The sequence below is a fragment of the Procambarus clarkii genome, chromosome 28, assembly GCF_040958095.1.
Source record: "Procambarus clarkii isolate CNS0578487 chromosome 28, FALCON_Pclarkii_2.0, whole genome shotgun sequence".
Taxonomy (NCBI): domain Eukaryota; kingdom Metazoa; phylum Arthropoda; class Malacostraca; order Decapoda; family Cambaridae; genus Procambarus; species Procambarus clarkii.
The window spans coordinates 13,497,470-13,516,884 of NC_091177.1; the positions used below are offsets into that span (position 1 = coordinate 13,497,470).

The 19,415-nt window shown below is 42.0% G+C and overlaps 1 protein-coding gene across 1 annotated transcript; it reads left to right on the forward strand.

Moving 5' to 3' along the window:
- Positions 1-565: 565 nt before the first annotated feature.
- Positions 566-11,868, forward strand: Grasp65 (Golgi reassembly-stacking protein 2). Its single transcript, XM_045737314.2, has 8 exons — positions 566-754; positions 2,887-2,967; positions 4,731-4,934; positions 5,662-5,879; positions 6,428-6,548; positions 7,609-8,269; positions 8,837-8,911; positions 9,322-11,868. Exons 1-8 carry the CDS (start codon positions 692-694, stop codon positions 9,399-9,401), a joined length of 1,503 nt encoding a protein of 500 aa, XP_045593270.1. The 5' UTR covers positions 566-691; the 3' UTR covers positions 9,402-11,868.
- The last annotated feature ends 7,547 nt before the right edge of the window (positions 11,869-19,415 follow it).

The following is a 19,415-nucleotide window of genomic DNA, read 5'->3' on the forward strand; positions in this document are numbered from 1 at the left end:
GGATGATTAATTGTCGTCACGTGTTCAACTTTCCCCCAAAGTAGGTCCTGTATATATATGCCTTTCTGAAGATGGTCATCGTGCTTGAACACAAAAATCGAGGTGGGGGCCACACCAGGGATGAATACAGTTGAATAACTACCTTCTTTTTCCTTGACGTCAAAGGTTTGTTTGAACAACGGTACAAAAGCTATATTATAAACATTGTGTCAGCAGTATATGATATCGACCATGAAATTGTTTGTTAAATTCCTAAACATGTGTAGATTATATATTGCTTATGTCATTATAATGAACCTAGACATTGTATTAATAGGTTAATATATATAGGTAAATCCAGGTAAACGTCAGTGTCCTCCAGTGCTTCTTACGTCAAATAAATCAGGACATGAAATGGAAAACATAAGCTTCAGAATTACCAAGAGAATTGAATAAATCTATCATAAAAATAATAAAAACGTCAATTAACAATTGCAAAAATCTATAATATTGTATTTTTTCCAGGATAAATTATTAGCAAAGATGAAAACATTGATTATTTCTTCCGTACACACCCCTCCACCATCAGCTGTTTACCCATAATTCCTCGGGTGCCACGTCTGTTTGGGCTTGTAAGGTCGCTCTCGTCCAAATTGTTCTTGTGGGGGTAAGAGAGAGCCGTATTGAGGGCCGCCAGAGACCAGGTGCCACCATGGGAGGATCACAGAGTGTAGAAATACCCGGGGGAGGCATGGAGGGCTACCATGTGCTGAGGGTAAGTGGTCACAGGTGACGAGGTGCTGGCCTTAAGTGGTGGCTTCTAGTGTTGGTTTTAATTCAATGTTTTGTTTCTTGACACACTGTTAAATACACCGATTGGTATATATATACAGGGGGTACTGAGAGCTTGCTTTAATCCTAAATGGTTCGGGGCTAAAGAATAATTGCCGTGTTGGTCATTTAAGTTATTGTAGAAGAACTCCCACAGAACCCCATCAACCAGGTTTATCTTACTGGCCCTCCAGAGGTCCTAAGTCCATCACTACACCCTTGCCGGGGAGTCGAACCCCCGTGGTTCATGGAGTGTTATTCAATGTTGGGCTTGACGTACCAAATTGACATTTCTTGGTATGTTGCAATATAATATATAGTGGATATTGCAATGTACCCACAGCTGCTTCCTTGAACTCGAGTCTCCAGTGTGCCTGACACCTGGATGGTGTTGAGGGAAACTGAACATTTTGGCTTAAATTTATTTGAAATTTAAATTATTTGAATAATTAAACCATTAAAATGAGAGATTCTGGAAGGCTAGGTTTCTTGGTAGACCTGAAATGCAGATCACAATGCTAGGTGATTAGTTCCCAATAAGTCATAAGATCCAAATATCCTTCAAAAAGTAGGCAAAGGTGTCAAAAAGAAGTGTCGTATTCAGTGTAGTATTTAAAATAGCACTCGGGACTTTAAAAGCATTTTACTTGAAGGTTATGTGAAAAATATTATCTATTATGTTAAGAGAATGATTGCTTTTCATCATGCTGTGTTTACTATTACACTGCATTTCAGTACAATATTTAATTTTCTGGAAGTTAATACTGGCACTGATCAGTCTAGGACAGCATTTCTCGGCCAGAGTTCTACAGAACCCCAAGGTAACTATGGAGGTTCTGCAAGAGAGAGTGCAGAAATAGGTTAATTCTAATCATATACAGATGCTTTCTTGAGTACTACAATTTGTTTCATTTTTCTAATTTAAGAAGTATCATGAGCAAAGACAGTCTCCTTTCAGTTGACAATTAAATCTGAGTGTTTATCTAATATACGACCCAGAGGTATTTCAAGGGTACAAAGGTTCAGAAATGCTGGTCCAGGAATTGCAGTTTCCTAGACTTATGGCATTATTTGAGGATACCCTCCTACGAGGCATATTGATATTTAGGTGCAGCATGTAAATGAATACCAAGGTAGACATTTAAAAGCTCCTCCTGCTTCTAATGCTGCTGGTGTCTACTCTATTTCCTGTTCATCTTGTCCTCTCCAATACTTTGGCGAAACTGGCCGTACACTGAATGACAGACTTAAAGAACACAAGAGAAGTGTTATGTCTGCAGACACTAACAATGCTCTCTTCTGCCATGTGAGGGATTCTAATCATCCCATTGATTGGTCTTCCTCCAAAATAATCTTTCCTGCCTCTACTCTACACAGACGCCGTCTTGTAGAAGCGGCTCTTATTAACAATGTACCCAACATGAACTTGAGTCCTGGCTTTGTTGCTGTGGACTCTTCCCTTTCACAGTATATACTCAAATGCTCTAATCTTTCTAACAAACGTGACTTAACATAAGCTTTCCCCCTTCCATTTCTTTCTTTCTCTTTCCCTTTCTTTCTCTCTTCTCCCTTTTTCTGTTCATTGTCTTCTACGCTCCCTTGCTATCCTCTTCTTATTCCTATTACTATCTCCTTCGGTGGTTATAATAAGAGCTGCCTCGTATGGGCCAATAGGCCTGCTGCAGTTCTCATTACTACTATCCCCTACACCTGACTTTCCTCCTCAGCTCTCTCTTGCCTATTTAATGCCTGTCCCTACCTGTCCTCATCACAATCGACTTGAGAATGGTCCAGGATGGACCGAAACGTCGTCGTCCCTTCAATTTCTAGTGTGTGGTCTGGTCAACATACTTCAGCCACGTTATTGTGACTCATCGCCTGCATAGACATTTAAAACTTACAGTATAGGCATAGCATTGGAAACTGTATATCAAACAGATGTTTCCTATAATATTGTACTCCATAATACTACACAGTTAGATAAGGATTCTCTGAACTGTTAATTTTAAATTTTCCTCGGAGGCATCTTTGCATTCAAGAGCAAATACTGTATAGTAATATTGTATTTATTTACAGGTACAGGATAACTCGCCAGGCCAAATTGCTGGTCTAGAAGCGTTCTTCGACTTCATTGTTTCTATTGGTAACACAAGACTGGTAAGCATTTATTATTAGAAAATACTGAGCTAGTACGATGGGATCAAACTCACGTCCTTGGACTCCCCAGAAATATGCATCACTGACTGAACCACGATGAGCTCCATGGTGTGCCTGGAGAGTCCATAGACTAGAGTTTGATTTTGCCATACTTTTACGAGTACATCATATTCTTATGGTTTCATTGCATTTGTATTATTGTTCCCATTTCCCAATTCATCGTTGTGCATTGAAGGCAATCTTGAGCCACACGAGATGGTTTGATCAACCCGTCCTCAGACCAAGTCCATTCTATCCAGCGGTTGACCCCTACAGACATATTCATCAATTTTAAAATGCTGTTCATTCAAAATAGGAATGTTCTCAAATATAAATTAATATTATTATATATTAGTATATTGTGCATATTTAGGCATTGGTTAGGTGTTTAGGTTTTGTTGGCGATTATTTGTATTTGTAGTACGTGGGTGAAGCATTTACAGTGTCGTGGTTTGAATAAAAGTTGTCAGCAAAGCACTTGTTCCGGAAGTGTTCTAACGTCATCAGTTGCGAGTCGTGTGTAAACTGTTTTTAATTCGTAAACGGGGGTTTGGTGGGTGCATGGAATGGACTTTGGTCTTTGTTTGCAAGATGGGCTGGTTTGATAAAAATAGAGTATTTCCAAAATTAGCAACTTCTGAGGGACACCTTCTCATATTAGTTTGAAAATTTGACTTTTGTATTGCCATACAAGGAAGGTTTCTCTAGTTATGGGTATGTGCAATCCCTAGGTGCCAGATTTTGAATAATAAAAATGAGGACATTAAAAAAAACAGCATCTGTACCCAGTTTTCCTCACACATGGTATGCTTCTGGGAGGATATTTCCAGCAGTCTCAGTTATGGAAAATACACTAGTAACTGTTGCAATAATTTATTATTTATTGCAAGGAAAGTTTGACAATAAATATTTTTGTTGGCTCTGCAAAGGTATTTGTTCTCCATTGCCGTCACCAACTGAACTTGATTGGTCATGCTTTAGTCACTTTCCCTGCCTCTTCCACTGCATTGTCATAGTCATGGATATTTGCATCACTAATGGGAGTATTCTTCTCAAATTGTTTACTTTTATGGTTGCTAGTCAGTGAATCATTCTGGCACATTTCTGTTTTTCTCATAATGACTAATATAGTTTGATGTTTGTGAATTAACACATGCTGATACTTTCCCAAAATGCATCCTTTGATAGTTTACTATGAATACAGGGACGTGCTTATGACAATACTGTAATAAATACCTCAACTTTTCATCTACTGTATATGCTCTTGGCCTTTGTCATTACCCAAACCTGTAGTCTTATAATTGCATGTACAAAAGACTTGTACAAAAAGTAAATGCCTTTTGTTCTTTTATTTCTTCCATTATTTCTGAACTCATCTTTTCCCTTAAATCTTCTAGTGCCTTATTATTCTAGCATTTTAAATTTTTCTATATTTTTGATAGCTGTCTATTTCAAAGATGTCTCCATGCCTTTTCTCTCAACCTGTTTACTCTAAATGCATAGTCTCAGTTGGCTCATCTTCAGGCCTTGCACTTCTGTTCATAACCTTCTCAAAGGGGGCCATTTTCTTGGTGGAGGAATGAGGGTGTATGGTGTGGGAACCTCAAGCTAGCAGATAGTTCTCAATTAGTCTCTACAGTTTAGTTGGGTAACAGCCTTTTATAACACATTTTAAACACTGGAAAACTACTAATATTTTAATAAAATAATACTTTATTTTCCAGGACCAGGACAATGATACACTTAAGGAACTTCTCAAAAACTCTATTGAGAAAGAGCTGAAGATGACTGTGTATAGCAGTAAAACCCAGACAATCCGTAACGTGGTCATAACACCATCTAACCTTTGGGGTGGCCAGGGTTTGCTCGGGGTCTCCATTCGCTTCTGTTCCTTTGAGGGAGCCAATGAGAACGTCTGGCATATCCTTGTAAGTTTGAACAAAAGACTAAGTTGTGTATGTTAGATGAAGTGAGATTATCAATACATATTTTTTTTGTAATAATTATTTATAATTCAGATGTAGATACATAAGAACTATAAGCCATTTTTAAAAAATTGATCGAGAAGACAAATTAAACTTTGTAAAATTATTTTTCTCTACCAAAAAAGCTGCATAGATATTTGTCAAAAAATTTTGTTACTGTTTTCTCATCTTAATTGCCTTATTCTCTTGGAAATGAGAAATTGAATATTAATCATTGTTTGTCAGAAATCGTAGCTCTCGCACTCGATGGGTTTTTACTATTAATTCTGGCCACAGATTTTTAATCTATATTAATGTCAGTGTTTATTGTTCAGGAATTTATTATACTGTAATTTGATAAACAATTAATATTGTGCGTAGAATTAAAATTTTTAACATGATTTAATTTAAAAAAATACTTGAAAATTTTATACCAACCAAACATTTGTTGATTATTCCTTAAAGTTCATATAAACATTCTACAAAAGACATCTTAAAATAAAATTTAAAATTTCTTGCAATTCAAATTTATCTTGCTTTTTATTTAGGCTCGAGTTTAATAGTGTAGTAAAGTACTATATTGTAAAAATAAATGTTCTGACACAAATGAATTTTGTCATTTTTATGATTTCAACATGTATATAAATCTAATTAGTAATATAAATGGATAAGAGTCATGCTTTCATTACAGGAAGTTGAACCCAACTCTCCATCGGACATTGCTGGCCTTCAGTCGTTTAAAGATTACATTATTGGGGCAGACTCCGTCCTCCATGAGAGTGAAGACCTGTTCTCACTTATAGAGGCTCATGAAGGTCGCCCTCTCAAACTGTATGTTTATAACGTGGAAACTGATTCTTGTAGAGAAGTAACAGTCACGCCTGATACACAGTGGGGAGGATCTGGAAGGTGAGTACACATTTTGACGAGCACATTCGTATTAAGTGATGCTGGTTGGGGTGTAGTAGTAGAGGAAGTGTGTGCTTCCATGTTTGTTTTAATTGCTTTACTGGTTAGTTAGGGAGATAGTGGTTATTAACTTGAAATTGTGAATACAGTATAGTAATTAAAGATTTAGATTTTCTCGAGTGGTTGTTTTTTGGACAAATTTCCTTAGATAAAGGGCTTGTTTTTTTATATTCGCACAAGATTTGTGCAACTGAGGCATTACTGTGCACTTTGCCAAAATATAATTCTTAACATGATGCTTTCCAAGCATTGATAAATTCATTGTATGCTGTTTTTGTGACTGTTAAGTGTGTGTGTGTGTTAATAATGATTAAATAGGCTTTCATTATGAGACATGCAAGAAAATGGACTTTAGGAGACTATCAAATTTGCTTGTTCAGATTTGTCTCTGCACAAAAGTGTTTCAGGAATATAGCCCTCTTCAAGATTAAGGCCCGACTATTTAAAATTTATGCTTGCCCATACTGCACACAGCATTTTTTTTTCAGCTTGGGTTGTGGTATTGGCTATGGTTACCTTCACCGCATTCCCACTCAGCGTGGTGACCCAATCACCGACACACCCAAGCGATCGCCTAATGAATCTTCTGACACTGAACAACTATTACAGGTACAGTATTTAAAATTCATAAGGAATGTGATTTTTTTTTTTTAGTGATCGGCAGTGTCTCCTATAATTTTCTCGTTAAAACATCTGGATTAACATTGTGGTAAATCACTTGCCTGTTTTTATCCTGTTAGTAGTATTGTACATTGCTTCAACTATTTTATATCTTAAATGCAAATTCCAAGCCTTATTATAGTCCAGTAAATTGTATTCCATAGGTTAATGTGCCTCTACTGAAGCCGTTCTAGGTTTTACACATACCCGCTGTGCACTCTGGTATAGGTAATGGAGTTCTCCACCATTTGCTCCAGCTTCAAATACACAAGGACATCTCGCTGATTTATCAATTGCTCCAATCGATTTTCATTGATATATCATTTTAGTGTGATGTTCTTGCGTAATGGGCCATTATTTTTTCCCATTTAGGGACTACTGTACTGTACATGTGCTATCACTATCATATCTTGGTAACTGCTATAGTAGCGTGTGTTGACTGGAAAATTACAGTTTAGTAGGCTTGGTTGAGTTGTATTTATCCACACATTGTAAAGCTCTGAAGCCATATGTATATAATTTATGCATCTGTCAAAATCTTGGCAGATATTTTAACTATTGGCACTGGTATTCCTTCCATAACTTGACCTTGGCTCCAACTAAAGTGACTGTTGAAGTTGTCAGGCTCTTCCATTAGTAAATTGTTGCACTGCCAATCTTTGAACTCTTAGTGGTGCACAACTTTAGAGTATTGTGATTTTTAACAAACTTAAAGCCTTATCTAGGGCATACAGATTTGCTGGAAGTCATTGAAAATGACCACCAAATCAGACAAGGCTTCATTCATAAATGTTGAACAATTAGAATTGGGAAAGTTTGAATAAAAATTACAGTACATTAATTACACAAGTCATATGGATGGCAAAGTACATAAACGTTTTCATTATCAGAATTAGTATAGGAAACTTTAGTCATAACTTAAACAAATAATTCAAGATAATATAATTAAAATACAAAGTTTTATTGGGATCAAGTTTAATTTTTTAACAAGATTTTTACTAAATTTCAGGTTGCAACAGGAAGTGAAATAGAGGCTGTGGCATCTAGTATAGCAGGTATAAGCATAGGAGAAGGCACTCTAGCTACAATGACCGCAGGATCGACCATTCCTCCACCCAATGCTTTTACAGCTTCCCCCGATTCTCATCCAGCATTTGCAACAGCAACAGCAACTGCTGCAACCACAGCAGCAATACCTGCTGCATCAACTGCAGTACCCAACATTCCTCCCCCTGCAGCTTTCACGCCAACGTCTGTTCCTCCTCCAGTTGAACTTCCGGCTAGCTTTACCACCCACATTTCTACAATGACTCCTCAATCTTCTGCTACTTGCCCACCCACTTATATGCAGGCTGCTAATGAGGTACCAGGTCAAACACCTGCTCAGAATCTCAACATGCAGGTTCCAATGCAAGCTCCTAGCTTCTCGGCATCCCCGAATACAGCATTTCCCTTGGTTTCGGTTCCTCAGGCCAGCCCGCTGACAATGGGTGGGGCCCCAACTGTACCAGTGGTATCCAGCAGTCCACTAGTAATGGGAGGCTCAGAGCTTAATGCACTTGCATCTGCTATACCATCTACTATATCAGTCAATCAACAACTTCCTCCCCTCAACCAATACTACACTTCTCCAATCATTCCTCCACCAGTTCCTCCTCCCTCATTCACAGGTATGTAAACACGTTCATTATCTTGTATGTTGGCACTTATGATGCGTGTATGTGAATTTCTATTTTTGTTGCTGAATATAATTTGTATACCCTTTTTTTTATAGACCTGCAAAAGTATTATAGCGGAGGAAGTAATATTTAATTTTAATTTCGTTACGAACTTGCATATCTTTATAGACAACATGCATCCAAGTGGTGTACTGCATATATATAGACTATTCTTGTCATATTCAGACGTCTCAATATTATACCATCTGAGATACTTGTTCGTTTTAAAAACTACAAAACCTTTCCCCAATTGATATGAAAAAAGTTTTCCTCCGAGACATGGACCAAATGGCTTCATCTGGACATATAAAAAATGGAATGTGGTTTTGGGGATAATAGGCATCCCAAAACAGACATTTTACTATCCACGTTCTGGGAAATGCACTCAAATTAATGTTTATTTGTTAATCAGTGTTCACCGAATGACTAGTTATTGTGTAGTAAGCTGTCTGGATGTAATTAGTTTAAAAGGCATACACTGTATTATGAATTTAATTCATAAATGATCTTATATTTCAGCAACTCCAATGCCATCTATTCCTGGAATGCCAGTGACAACTCCCATTAACCTTCCTGGCATGCCTCCTATTACAGGTGAGCTCTTGTTATAGATACTGTGTATAGTTTATATAAACTGGGATTGGAACATCATGCTTTGCTCCTGCCCTTCTCTCCATTCCATCCCCTCTACTCCTGCTCCGCTACCCCCTTCTCTTCTGTCCTTCTACCCCCCTCTTCTACCCCTCTACCCCTTTTTTCTGCTTCTCTCCCCCCCCTCCCCTCTCTTCTGCTTTTTGTTCATCTCTTTTCTGCCCCTTCCCCATTCTTTTCTGCTTCCTTCCTCCATGCCTGAGGAGTTTAGAGATATGGGTTCGATTCCGCTATATGGCCTCAATATTTATTCATAGATTCATCTCATTCTTGTGATTTCATTGTGCATAAAATGATTGCTGACGAGTTGCAAAATGATGTGTTTTGTATTAAGCACAATATTAACATTTCAGTAAGTGCCACACTACCTCCAGAGTCGTTCCAGGGCATTCCCAGCAGTCCACAAGCAACACAGCCTCAGCCAGTACAGTAGTTGATGCCTGCTTGATCTGATTACTGGAAGCTTTAAAGCAATGCCTCAGATGGTCACCCCTGGCATAACTTGCAGTTAATTTTTTTAAGTAATATGTTAAAGAAACCCATGCACCAAGATCTGTTTTTTTGTTTATCCCCGGTAATTTAAGTAAAAAACGAAAAGAAAACATATTATATTGGAGTGTTAGTGTGCTCATCACTTTATAACTTAACATTAGCTCAACCCACATTGTGAGAAAACTGTAGCAGAGTACAGTAATGAAAACACACTACAGTAATAGTACCCAACGAATTAAAATGAGAAAATGCAGAGTTAGAACAGCTCTATGGCTTAATAGTTCTTGGCATAAAATTCTGATCATACTTTGAGATTTGTACGACTATTCATTTCCATCCTTGTTTACTGTGCGTGCACACTTTTGTAACTGTAGTTACCGTTGTTGCTCAGAGTAGCATTTCAAGTTAAAGTTGTGCCTGAAGTGTGATTAGTCACGTTACCTAGACTTGTATGAATCAAGTACTGGTATGTTGGTAGTATTTTGACACCTGCTGATGAAGATCTTCAATATGTACATTTAGGTACAATCTCAAAGCTCTAGATTTATTTGCAGCAATTTAGCTCCCCCCTTGTTTTCTGAAATGTATACAGTAAAGTACTCCAAACTGTCATTAGTTCTGTATAACAACTACAGCAAGAGAAGTATGTGATGAGTGTCCATTAAATGCTCTTAGTTGGTAATGCATATTGCTTTTGTAAATAATATTTCTTAAATATTAAGAAAAGACTTTTAACAAGGACACTCGACTATAGCAGGTATTTATATAGATTGTAAGACTATGGCGGTGATGATGGATATGATTGTTACTTATTCATCTATTATTAAGATCATTGTTGCAGTTTGACATGGAAAAAAAAGGGAAATGATAACATTGCAGCTCTTAAAGCTTTCATGGAATGTAAGGGTTGGTTAAAATCTTACATAATGTTTGTTGCATTAGTTAACATGGGTTCTGGTGGCCGTATCTTGCGTATGGTACACGGTGAAGATGATTATGAGCGTAATGGTGGCATGAGCGTGATCCTTGTGCTTCATTGGCTGTTCGGTCAGCTATGGGACTATACCAATGTTTGGATGTAGGGATAATGAATGATGGAGCATTGCATATTTGACAACCCAAATTCAGTATCATTTTTAATTTGTAATATTATCATGTTAATGTTTTCATTATTCCTGTAGAGCTTCTGGAAGCATGTTGGTGCAGTATATATATATATGTAAATTATTTTCTTGTTAAGCTTTGCAATTTAGCTGTTTGTATAGTGTAATTCCCTAAATTTCTCTGAAAGTAGGAAAATGCTTATCTTAATTTTTAAATCTGCAGCAATAATTGTTTTTATAGGTAACATTCTGGTCCTTAGTGCCCATGGAAGAACTGCTTCGGAAATTTCAATAGATCTTTATCACGATCACTTTCAAAATACGATAAAAATTTTGTTTGCTGCACTTTGTAATCACATATTTAGGGGAAATTGTCTTTTTGTTTGACTTTTTCATTAATTTCTTTTACTTGGCTTTGCCAGCTTGGTGCCTTTTTTGATAATTGCCTACTTTGATTTGGTATATATTTTAGACTAACCATTCTTCTGCACAGGCTTCCTCTTCTTTGTTAGCAGTGGCAAGTGACAAAGTGTATTGAAACTTAGCATGCAGGGTCCATAAGCCAAGTGTGTGTGTGTGTGTGTGTGCAGCATTGTGGCCACTTTTTTTTTTTAATAGGGCTAGAGATTTGAAGTGAAAGAGAAAACTGTTCAATGATGAGTGCGCGCGCGCAATGGTACCCTGCTGTTAATATGGCGGTACACACACTAATGCCAACCCATTCTTCTGTTTAGATTTTGAGAACTATGTGGATCGTCTTAACCTATATTGATGTAATGGACAGTTAGTAGAATTTGGAACTCTTCACTTCATAATCATTAAAAAAAAAACAAGCTAAAAAACCAAACTTCAATATTCCTAGGCCTAGTATGGCACACATGTATGTAGTATATTAGGTTTCAGATTGCTTGTATTGGGCCTAGGATGGGTAAGTCGTATTAGCAACATAAATACGAAGCCTGTGTGGTTTGTTCAAATTGAATGGCATCGAATTCTACTTTGTAATTGTCCATTATATTGTATATGTATGATGGTGTACATCATTACTGAAAGTACTATCTAAACAGGAGGATGGGTTGCTAATGGTGATTATTCCATAAATCCTCATATGCTAACAGTGAGAAATGTTCCCTTTATGATCTTAGAATTGTTGTTGGGGTATCTGTTTCCGATATTTTTAAATATTGTTTAATGCACTAGTGCAACTGTTCAATGTATATGTCTACACTATTAAGTGCTTTATCCTTTCTTACTTGTATGCAAATATGAAATAACTTGTTTAATATATTGTATAATACAAAGGTGTCTTGTCTTTCTTTGACCTTTAGTTTGAGTTTGAAAAAAACAAAGTACATGCACTGTATCCGAATTTTCCTCATATCATTTCGTCATATGTTCTTTTGATATCGTTCGCCTTATGTGTTCTCGTATTGGCATCCTTGGTGATATTTAGCGCCTTCTGATTATTCCGCACATTTGATGGTGCTTCATAGCCTTCCCAGTTTGGTGCCGCCTTTTGATAATTACTTCGTCATATGTTGCATTGTTCCAGTTAGTTACGCACCTCATAAAATGTCATGATTTTTGGGATGATAAATCTTGCTTTCCCCGTTGTCCCTCTCGAGTTACTTGTCCCTCAATAGATTTCTCGGTGAATCGGATACCTTTGTCGTTGTTCGCCATTTGTTTTCTTGCTCTTGTATTGGCATCCCAAGGGATCTTTAAAACCTTTTGAATATTCCATGACACTGTTAAATAATCTTCATGACCTGATGTTTAGTACTTTCATCCTACTTTTGTATCATAGATTCATCCTGTTTTCACACTTCATGGTTGTTTAACACCCAACGAGCATAAGAAATGTTGCTGGAACAAAAGTGGACATCTTTGAGACAACTTTCTTCAAGAAGTGCAGAAACAACCAGGCTGTAGTGGATACGTGGGCCTGCAGGCAGTTCCTAGCTCTTAGAGTCAAACCTGGGCTTGGAGTAGAAGAACTCAACTCCATCCAGGTATGATCAAGGTAAGGCATGTTTATTATATCGCACCACTCCACAACTATGTTCCACCATGGCATCTACCTTGACGTGGTAGTGGGGCTAGAGTACTTTAACTCCATCCAGGTCTGTACGATTGTACCTTCGAGCCACTAGTAGGGTCTTTCATGCCAGATACATTGCCAAGGAAAACAAAGACCAAAGCTACCAGACACATCTATTTCATTTGCTGGATATATACCTGCTGGAGGGGCCACACAGCTGGATGGTCATGTGCCCTGGCCACACAGCATGGAAGTGGGTCTTAGTTGTTCATTCAGGAGCTAACACCAGTAATCAACATCTAGATGAATTTGACTTCAAGCATACAACTGTTCGATGGTCCTACATCAACCCGTTCTCGCACTTGCTTACAGTCAATATTGGCTTATTGAATAAGTGCATATGTGACATACTAATTGATTGTGAATATTTTAGTTTACCTTGTTGCCTACATTGATCCAGAGGGAAGATGGCAGACCTGGAGGACAACTAGATTTCTTCTTGTAAGCTCGGTTTGAGACCTGAAGGTTAAAAATGACTTATAATCACAATATTTTCTTTTATCAAGAAAGTATGATAATGGTGCCAAGCCGTGAATACCGATACAAAATCTGCAAGAAAAATACAAAATAACTACGAAATGTTTGCATTACCAAGCCGCAAAATATATAACTTCTTGTAAGCTCTGTCTACCTGTTTGTTGAACATAGTGTATTCCTGAAGATGTCATATTGTTGACGAAAAATAAATTGGAAATATTAAGTGATTTATTGCTTCGTCACCCTCCAGACAGTAGAAGATATTTGTGTAGACTGGAAAATACACATAAGAAAATTATCAAGTCGCAGTACTGTTGTGTTTAAAGACATACAGTGTGTGTGTGTGTATAATATATATATTTTACATATATTATACACACACATATATGTAAAATATATATGGTATACACATAATATATGTTAAACATACATGAATCAATTGATAGCTAAATCGATGAAAAATAGATAAGATATAATTCAAAATATAAATAATTACAATAATAAATAACCTAAAAAATACAAAAAATAAAAATAGGAAAATCAGCAGACGCCACGCGTGAAGACTTTCCATTAGCGAGTCTTATTTTCCGTGTTGTCCTCCTCTCTCTTTGCCTCCCTCCCTCTCACCTGCTCCCTCCCTCCCTCTCCCTCCCTCACACCTGCTCCCTCCTTCACTCCCTCACACCTGCTCCCTCCTTCACTCCCTCACACCTGCTTCATCCTTCCTTCCCTCACTCCTGCTCCTTCCCTCATACCTCTTCTCTCCCGCCCTCATACCTCCTCTCTCCCTCCCTCACACTTGTTCCCTCATTCCTCCTTCCCTCCCTCGCACCTGCTCCCTTTTTCCTTCCCCTCACACTTCCTCCCATCCCTCACACCTGCATTCTTCCCTCCCTCCCTCACCCCACCTCCCTTCCTCTCTCCAAAACACCTCTCCTTCCCTTCCTCACACCTCCCTCCATCCCTCCCGCCGCGTCATAAGCGTCAACGATTAAGCAGACAACCGTCAGCATTGACAGATTAAGTAGACAGATGAGACATGTCTCCATAGAAATTTTAATTAATATTGCAACAAAAATCTGTGCACTTGGAGCTTAGTGACTTTGTACTGTAATTCGGGCAAATGTTCACGTGTTCCATTTAGATAACAAAAAGTGCAGAAGCGGTCCAAGAAATGAGTCTTGTGCAAGTGTACTCGCTACGTCACTATGCTTGTACCTTTCATCTCCCACTATGACTCGCTGTTTCCTATACATGAGGTACTCTCTCACCTGTCAAGTTCCTTCCCTGTTCCATATTGTTTCTTGTCCAGGGGCCAGATTCACGAAGCAGTTACACAAACACTTACGAACGTACACATCTTTTCTCAATCTTTGACGGCTTTGGTTACATTTATTAAACAGTTTACAAGCATGAAAACTTCCCAGTCAACTGTTGTTATTGTTATAAACAGCCTCCTGGTGCTTCGGAGGTCATTAACTGTTTAATAATTGGAAACAAAGCCGCCAAAGATTGAGAAAAGATGTACAGGTTCATAAGTGCTTTCGTGAATCTAGCCCTGGCGTCTCCGTTTTGTTGCGTAATGCGATGACTGTTCTGCGATTTATACTCGCTTGATGTTGTCGCGTAATTACCCTCGTCAGGTTTGTAACTACCTTATGACTTACCTACCCAGAGGAAGTAGGGAGTTAGCAGTAACTACTCAGAGGAAGACGATGACTTCCTCTGCCGTCATCGTCAATTGTACAATGTAATAGATAAATACAATGTATAAATTGATGCGGTTACACTGTTATATATAAAGTGAAGTGTCTTGTGTATGATCGCTGCTAACTTTGAGGGTGTGAGGACCGTGCTAACCGCTAGTTAAAATGCCGGCGTTTGCTAGTGACAGGATCACGCCATTGTGTTGGTGTCGTCTCTCTGGTGTTGTTGTTATAGGTTCAGCTACTCGGAACTTAAAGTTCCAAGTAGCACGGGCTATGGTGAGCCCGTAGTGGACTTACCTGGCACAGGAGCGGTGCTGAAACATGTCTAGCTCTCTGTTGGTGTCCGGGTATATATAGGTGTTGCCCGGGGGGTGAACTCTTCAGTCACGGGAGACATCTCCCGTCACGCTGGGTGCAGCCGCACCTCCACAGATCTCCAGTATCTTCTATTGATACTGGTAATAGCTCAAAAGAGCCTCCACTTACGGGCTATTCATGCCCGTGCCACCTTTTGGGTGGCTTAATCTTCATCAATCAATCAATCGGGAGGTGAAGTGTACTCAGGTGCTCTGTACAGGAAACATCTACTTCGAAAAAGACTTGCCAAAGAGGATCATTTTCGGGTTATGGTCCGAGGTATAGTATCTTGTAGCTTTATTTCTTATGGCTTTATTGTATTGGTTTTGTGTTCGAGTTAAGAGTTAAACTAAGTGTTAAAGACTTTTATTTGTTTTCAGTATTATTATTTTCAGTGCACATAGCCAGTTGTATTCAGCTGTTAAAGTAAATTATATTTGGGTTTATTAAATTGTCTTTTTAAACTGTTTTTTCTGACATTTGTTTCTCTGTATTCACATTGCAAAGGTCATACGAGTTTGTATTATGGAGCGTGAGCATATACCGTGTGGTGGGTGTTGACCAGACCACACACTAGAAAGTGAAGGGACGACGACGTTTCGGTAGCACCGTTCTTGTGTCAGGTAAGTCCACTACGGGCTCACCATAGCCCGTGCTACTTGGAACTTGTTCCGAGTAGCTGAATCTATAACAACAACAACAAACAACGTTTCGGTCCGTCCTGGACCATTCACAATCTACTTGAGAATGGCCCAGGACGGACCGAAACATCGTCGTCCCTTCACTTTCTAGTGTGTGGTTTTGTCAACATATTTCAGCCACGTTATTGTGACTCCTCGCCTGCATGTAGACTCGCCGCTCCGCTACCGGAGGGCGCTGACGTTCGGCCCGGGCTGTCAGTGTTGACCTGTACCTGCTGCGTGGTGGTCGTCTTGTTGACGGTGTGGTGCGGCCATTGGCCGGGGCCTGGCGGGTGTCATGGCGTCGACTAGTGGTGGCCGTGTTCGCCGGGTCGACACCGCCCGGCTTGATTTCTCGGCCCCCATTGACTGGCCCTTGGTGGAGGTTGCCCTTATGGACGTCATGCGTGTTGAGTACCAAGATCTCTACGGTGTTGAGAAACTTTCCCCTACCCGGGTGGCGGTGACATTCTCCTCGGCGCAGGTGTATCAGCTGTTTGTGCGTCGATGGGGTACACGGACGCGTGTACTTCCAGGTTCTGCTGTGACGGTGGAGGTCTCCGATCCGTGGGGCCCCCTGACGTATGTGAGCGTTCATGGTGCGCCGGTGCAGTTTCCTGAGGAGGAGCTGTCCGCCGCGTTCCGTCGGTATGGTGAGGTGGTGGGGCAGCGTCATGCCTGTCTGCTTAGTGGGCGCCTGAAGGGGCTCCGTATGGGTGCCCGTACTTTGCGCATGCGGCTCTCTGGGGCTATTCCCTCTCGGGTGGCTGTGTGTGGGTTTTATGTGCGTGTGTTCTACCAGGGGCAGACTCGCTCCTGTTTCCGGTGTGGTGAGGTAGGCCATTTCGCTGCAGCTTGCCGTGCCCCTCGCCCGGAGGACCCATCGGTTTTCCATGCGGATGATTTTCCACTTCTGCCGGAGGCTGGGGCGCCCCCAGCGGGCCCGGGCTCTGTGGGTGTGCCTCTGGAGGCGTCGTCCCCAGCTGTCCCTACCTCTCCGTCTGCTGCTGGGTCCTCTACTCTGTCTGTTGACTCTGATGCTCTCGCGGCTCCTGCTTCGGGTGCGCCTATGCTGGTGGCGGCGGAGGTACATCGCGACCCAAGTGTCTCCTTGAAATCCGACGTGTGTGGTGTAGTGCCGGAGGGCGATCCGTGTGCAGTGGCCAGTGTGCTTCCCGAGGCCAGGGGCGGTGTTGATACTGTGTCTCCTGACGGCCGGCCTAGCGGTGTTCCTGATGCTGGTGCCGTGGCGCAGCCGCCTGCTGTCGCTTGTGCTGTGCCTCCTGTGGTTGCATTGGGCTCTTCTGTTCCCCGACGAAAGCGCGCTCCGAGGGATCGGTCGCGCAGCAGGGGCCCCCCTGGGAAGAGGATCGAGGCTTCGGGTGGTGTGCCTTTGGCTGGTGCTCCTCCCTCCGCTTCTCCAGTGGTTCCTCCTCCCCCTTCGGAAGCGGGATCTGGGGATGAGCGGGGCATTGAGCGTGGTGTCGGGCTCGGGGCAGCGGAGGAAGTGGAAAAACTGTGGATGGTGTCCTCGACGCCTGGGGCGCCCTCTTCGCATGGTGTATCTCCTGTGATTTTGAAGGCGGTTCCTGGCCGGTCGTCTTCCAGGGTGCGGCAGGGGGTTGAGCCTGGTGGCGTGGATGTGGCTCCCGCTGCGGCTGCGGTTGTGTCCCCTGGGGGACGCGTTGGGTTGGGGGTGTCCTGAGGTTCTCCCGATGGCGCCCTCTGTTGTCTGTGCGTCTTTGAATGTTCGTGGTTTGAATGATCTTGGGGTCCAGTTGGGCCTGTTGGATGTTCTGCAGGAGCAGCGTGTGGATGTGGCTCTGATCCAGGAGCATAATGTTCGTGAGGTGTCTGTGCTGCAGTGTTTAAGTGCGCATTTTCATGTTGTGCTCAACCCGCCGAGGACGTCCTTCGGGGGGACGCTTATGTTGTTTTCTAGGAGGGCTTCCTTCTCCGTGCTTCACACGGAGATGGATGAAGATGGGCGGGTTTTGTTTGTGAGGGTTGAGTTTTTGGGGGTCGTTCTTCCGTTCCTGACGGTGTACGCCCCCTCGGGGGTGGCTCGCCGTCGGGAACGGGAGGAGTTTTTTCGGGTGGGGCTTCTCCCTTTCCTGCGTCATGATACGCGGAGTATGGTTTTTGGTGGTGATTTTAACTGTGTGACGAGTGCGCGGGACTGTAGTAGCGCCCGCCCGCAGAATGTCTCGGGTGCGCTGCTGGAGGTGGTGCGTTCTTGCGGTTTCAAGGATGCTGCTGTGCTCTATGGGGGCGAGTTGTCCTTTACTTTTGCTGCGCATGGGGCGCGTTCGCGGATTGATCGCGTGTATGTTACTGGCGGGGGGTGTTCTGTGTTTGCTTTCCACACTGTCCCGGTTGCTTTCTCAGACCATAGTCTCGTGGTGGTCCGGGTTGGTGTGCCCAGTCAGGTACGGGTCGGCGCGGGGTGGTGGAAGCTGAATTGTGGGTTGTTGCGTTCTCCGAGGGTTTGTGGGCAGTTTCGGGTTTGGTGGGTCGGGGTTCTCGCCCGGCGGTGTGATTTTCCTTCTGTCTTAGATTGGTGGGAGTGGTGTAAGGGGCAATGTCGGTTGTTTTTTCGGGTGGCTGCCAAACGTGAGGCTGCTGGAAGGTTTGGGTTGCTGCGGTTGTTCCAGGCGAGGCTTTCGCGGTTGTATGTGCGGTACAATGCTGGGATTGACTGTTTTGGGGAGATTGCGGAGTGTAAGGAGCGTATTTGTGGTTTGCGGAATGAGTGGGCCGAGGGTGTTCGTGTGCGTGCTCGTGTGAGTGAACGTGTTGACGGGGAACGGCTCTCTCCTTATCTTTTAGGGAAGGTGAAGGCTGCGCGGGACGGTGTTCTTTTTACGGCTCTGCAAAGGCCGGATGGGTCTGTTGTTTCGGACACCGGTGGTGTGTTGCATTATGTGCGGCAAGAGTTGGTTGCGCTCTATGGGGAGGTGGTAGGGGACGACGCGATTGCGGAAGGTTTTTTAGGTGGTTGTGCTCCGGGGTTGTCTGCTGCTGATTGTGTTGGTTTGGAGGAAGATGTTTCGTTGGGGGAGCTTTTCGGTGTGGTGAGGTCATTTCGTTCCGGGAAGGTGCCGGGCTCGGATGGTCTTCCTGTCGAGTTTTATGTTGCCTTTTGGGATGTGTTGGGTGATGTTCTTTTGGAGGTGGTCCGGACTTGCCTCCGGGGGTGCGTTCTGCCTGTTTCTCAGTGCGTTGGGATTGTGCGGCTGCTTCCGAAGCCGGGCGATTTGCGGTTCTTCTCGAACTGGAGACCCATTACTTTGTTGAATGTGGACTATAAGATCCTGTCCAAGATTTTAGCTGGTCGGTGTCGCCGTGTGGTTGCGTCTGTGGTTTCCGTGGAACAGTTTTGTGGTGTTCCAGGTCGCTCGTTACTGCAGTGCAATGCGTTATTTCGGGATGTGCTTCTGTACGTGTCGGGCTCTCGCTTGTCTGCAGCGATGCTTTGCCTGGATTGGTCTAAGGCTTTTGACCGTGTTTCGTTAGCTTTTGTTTTTC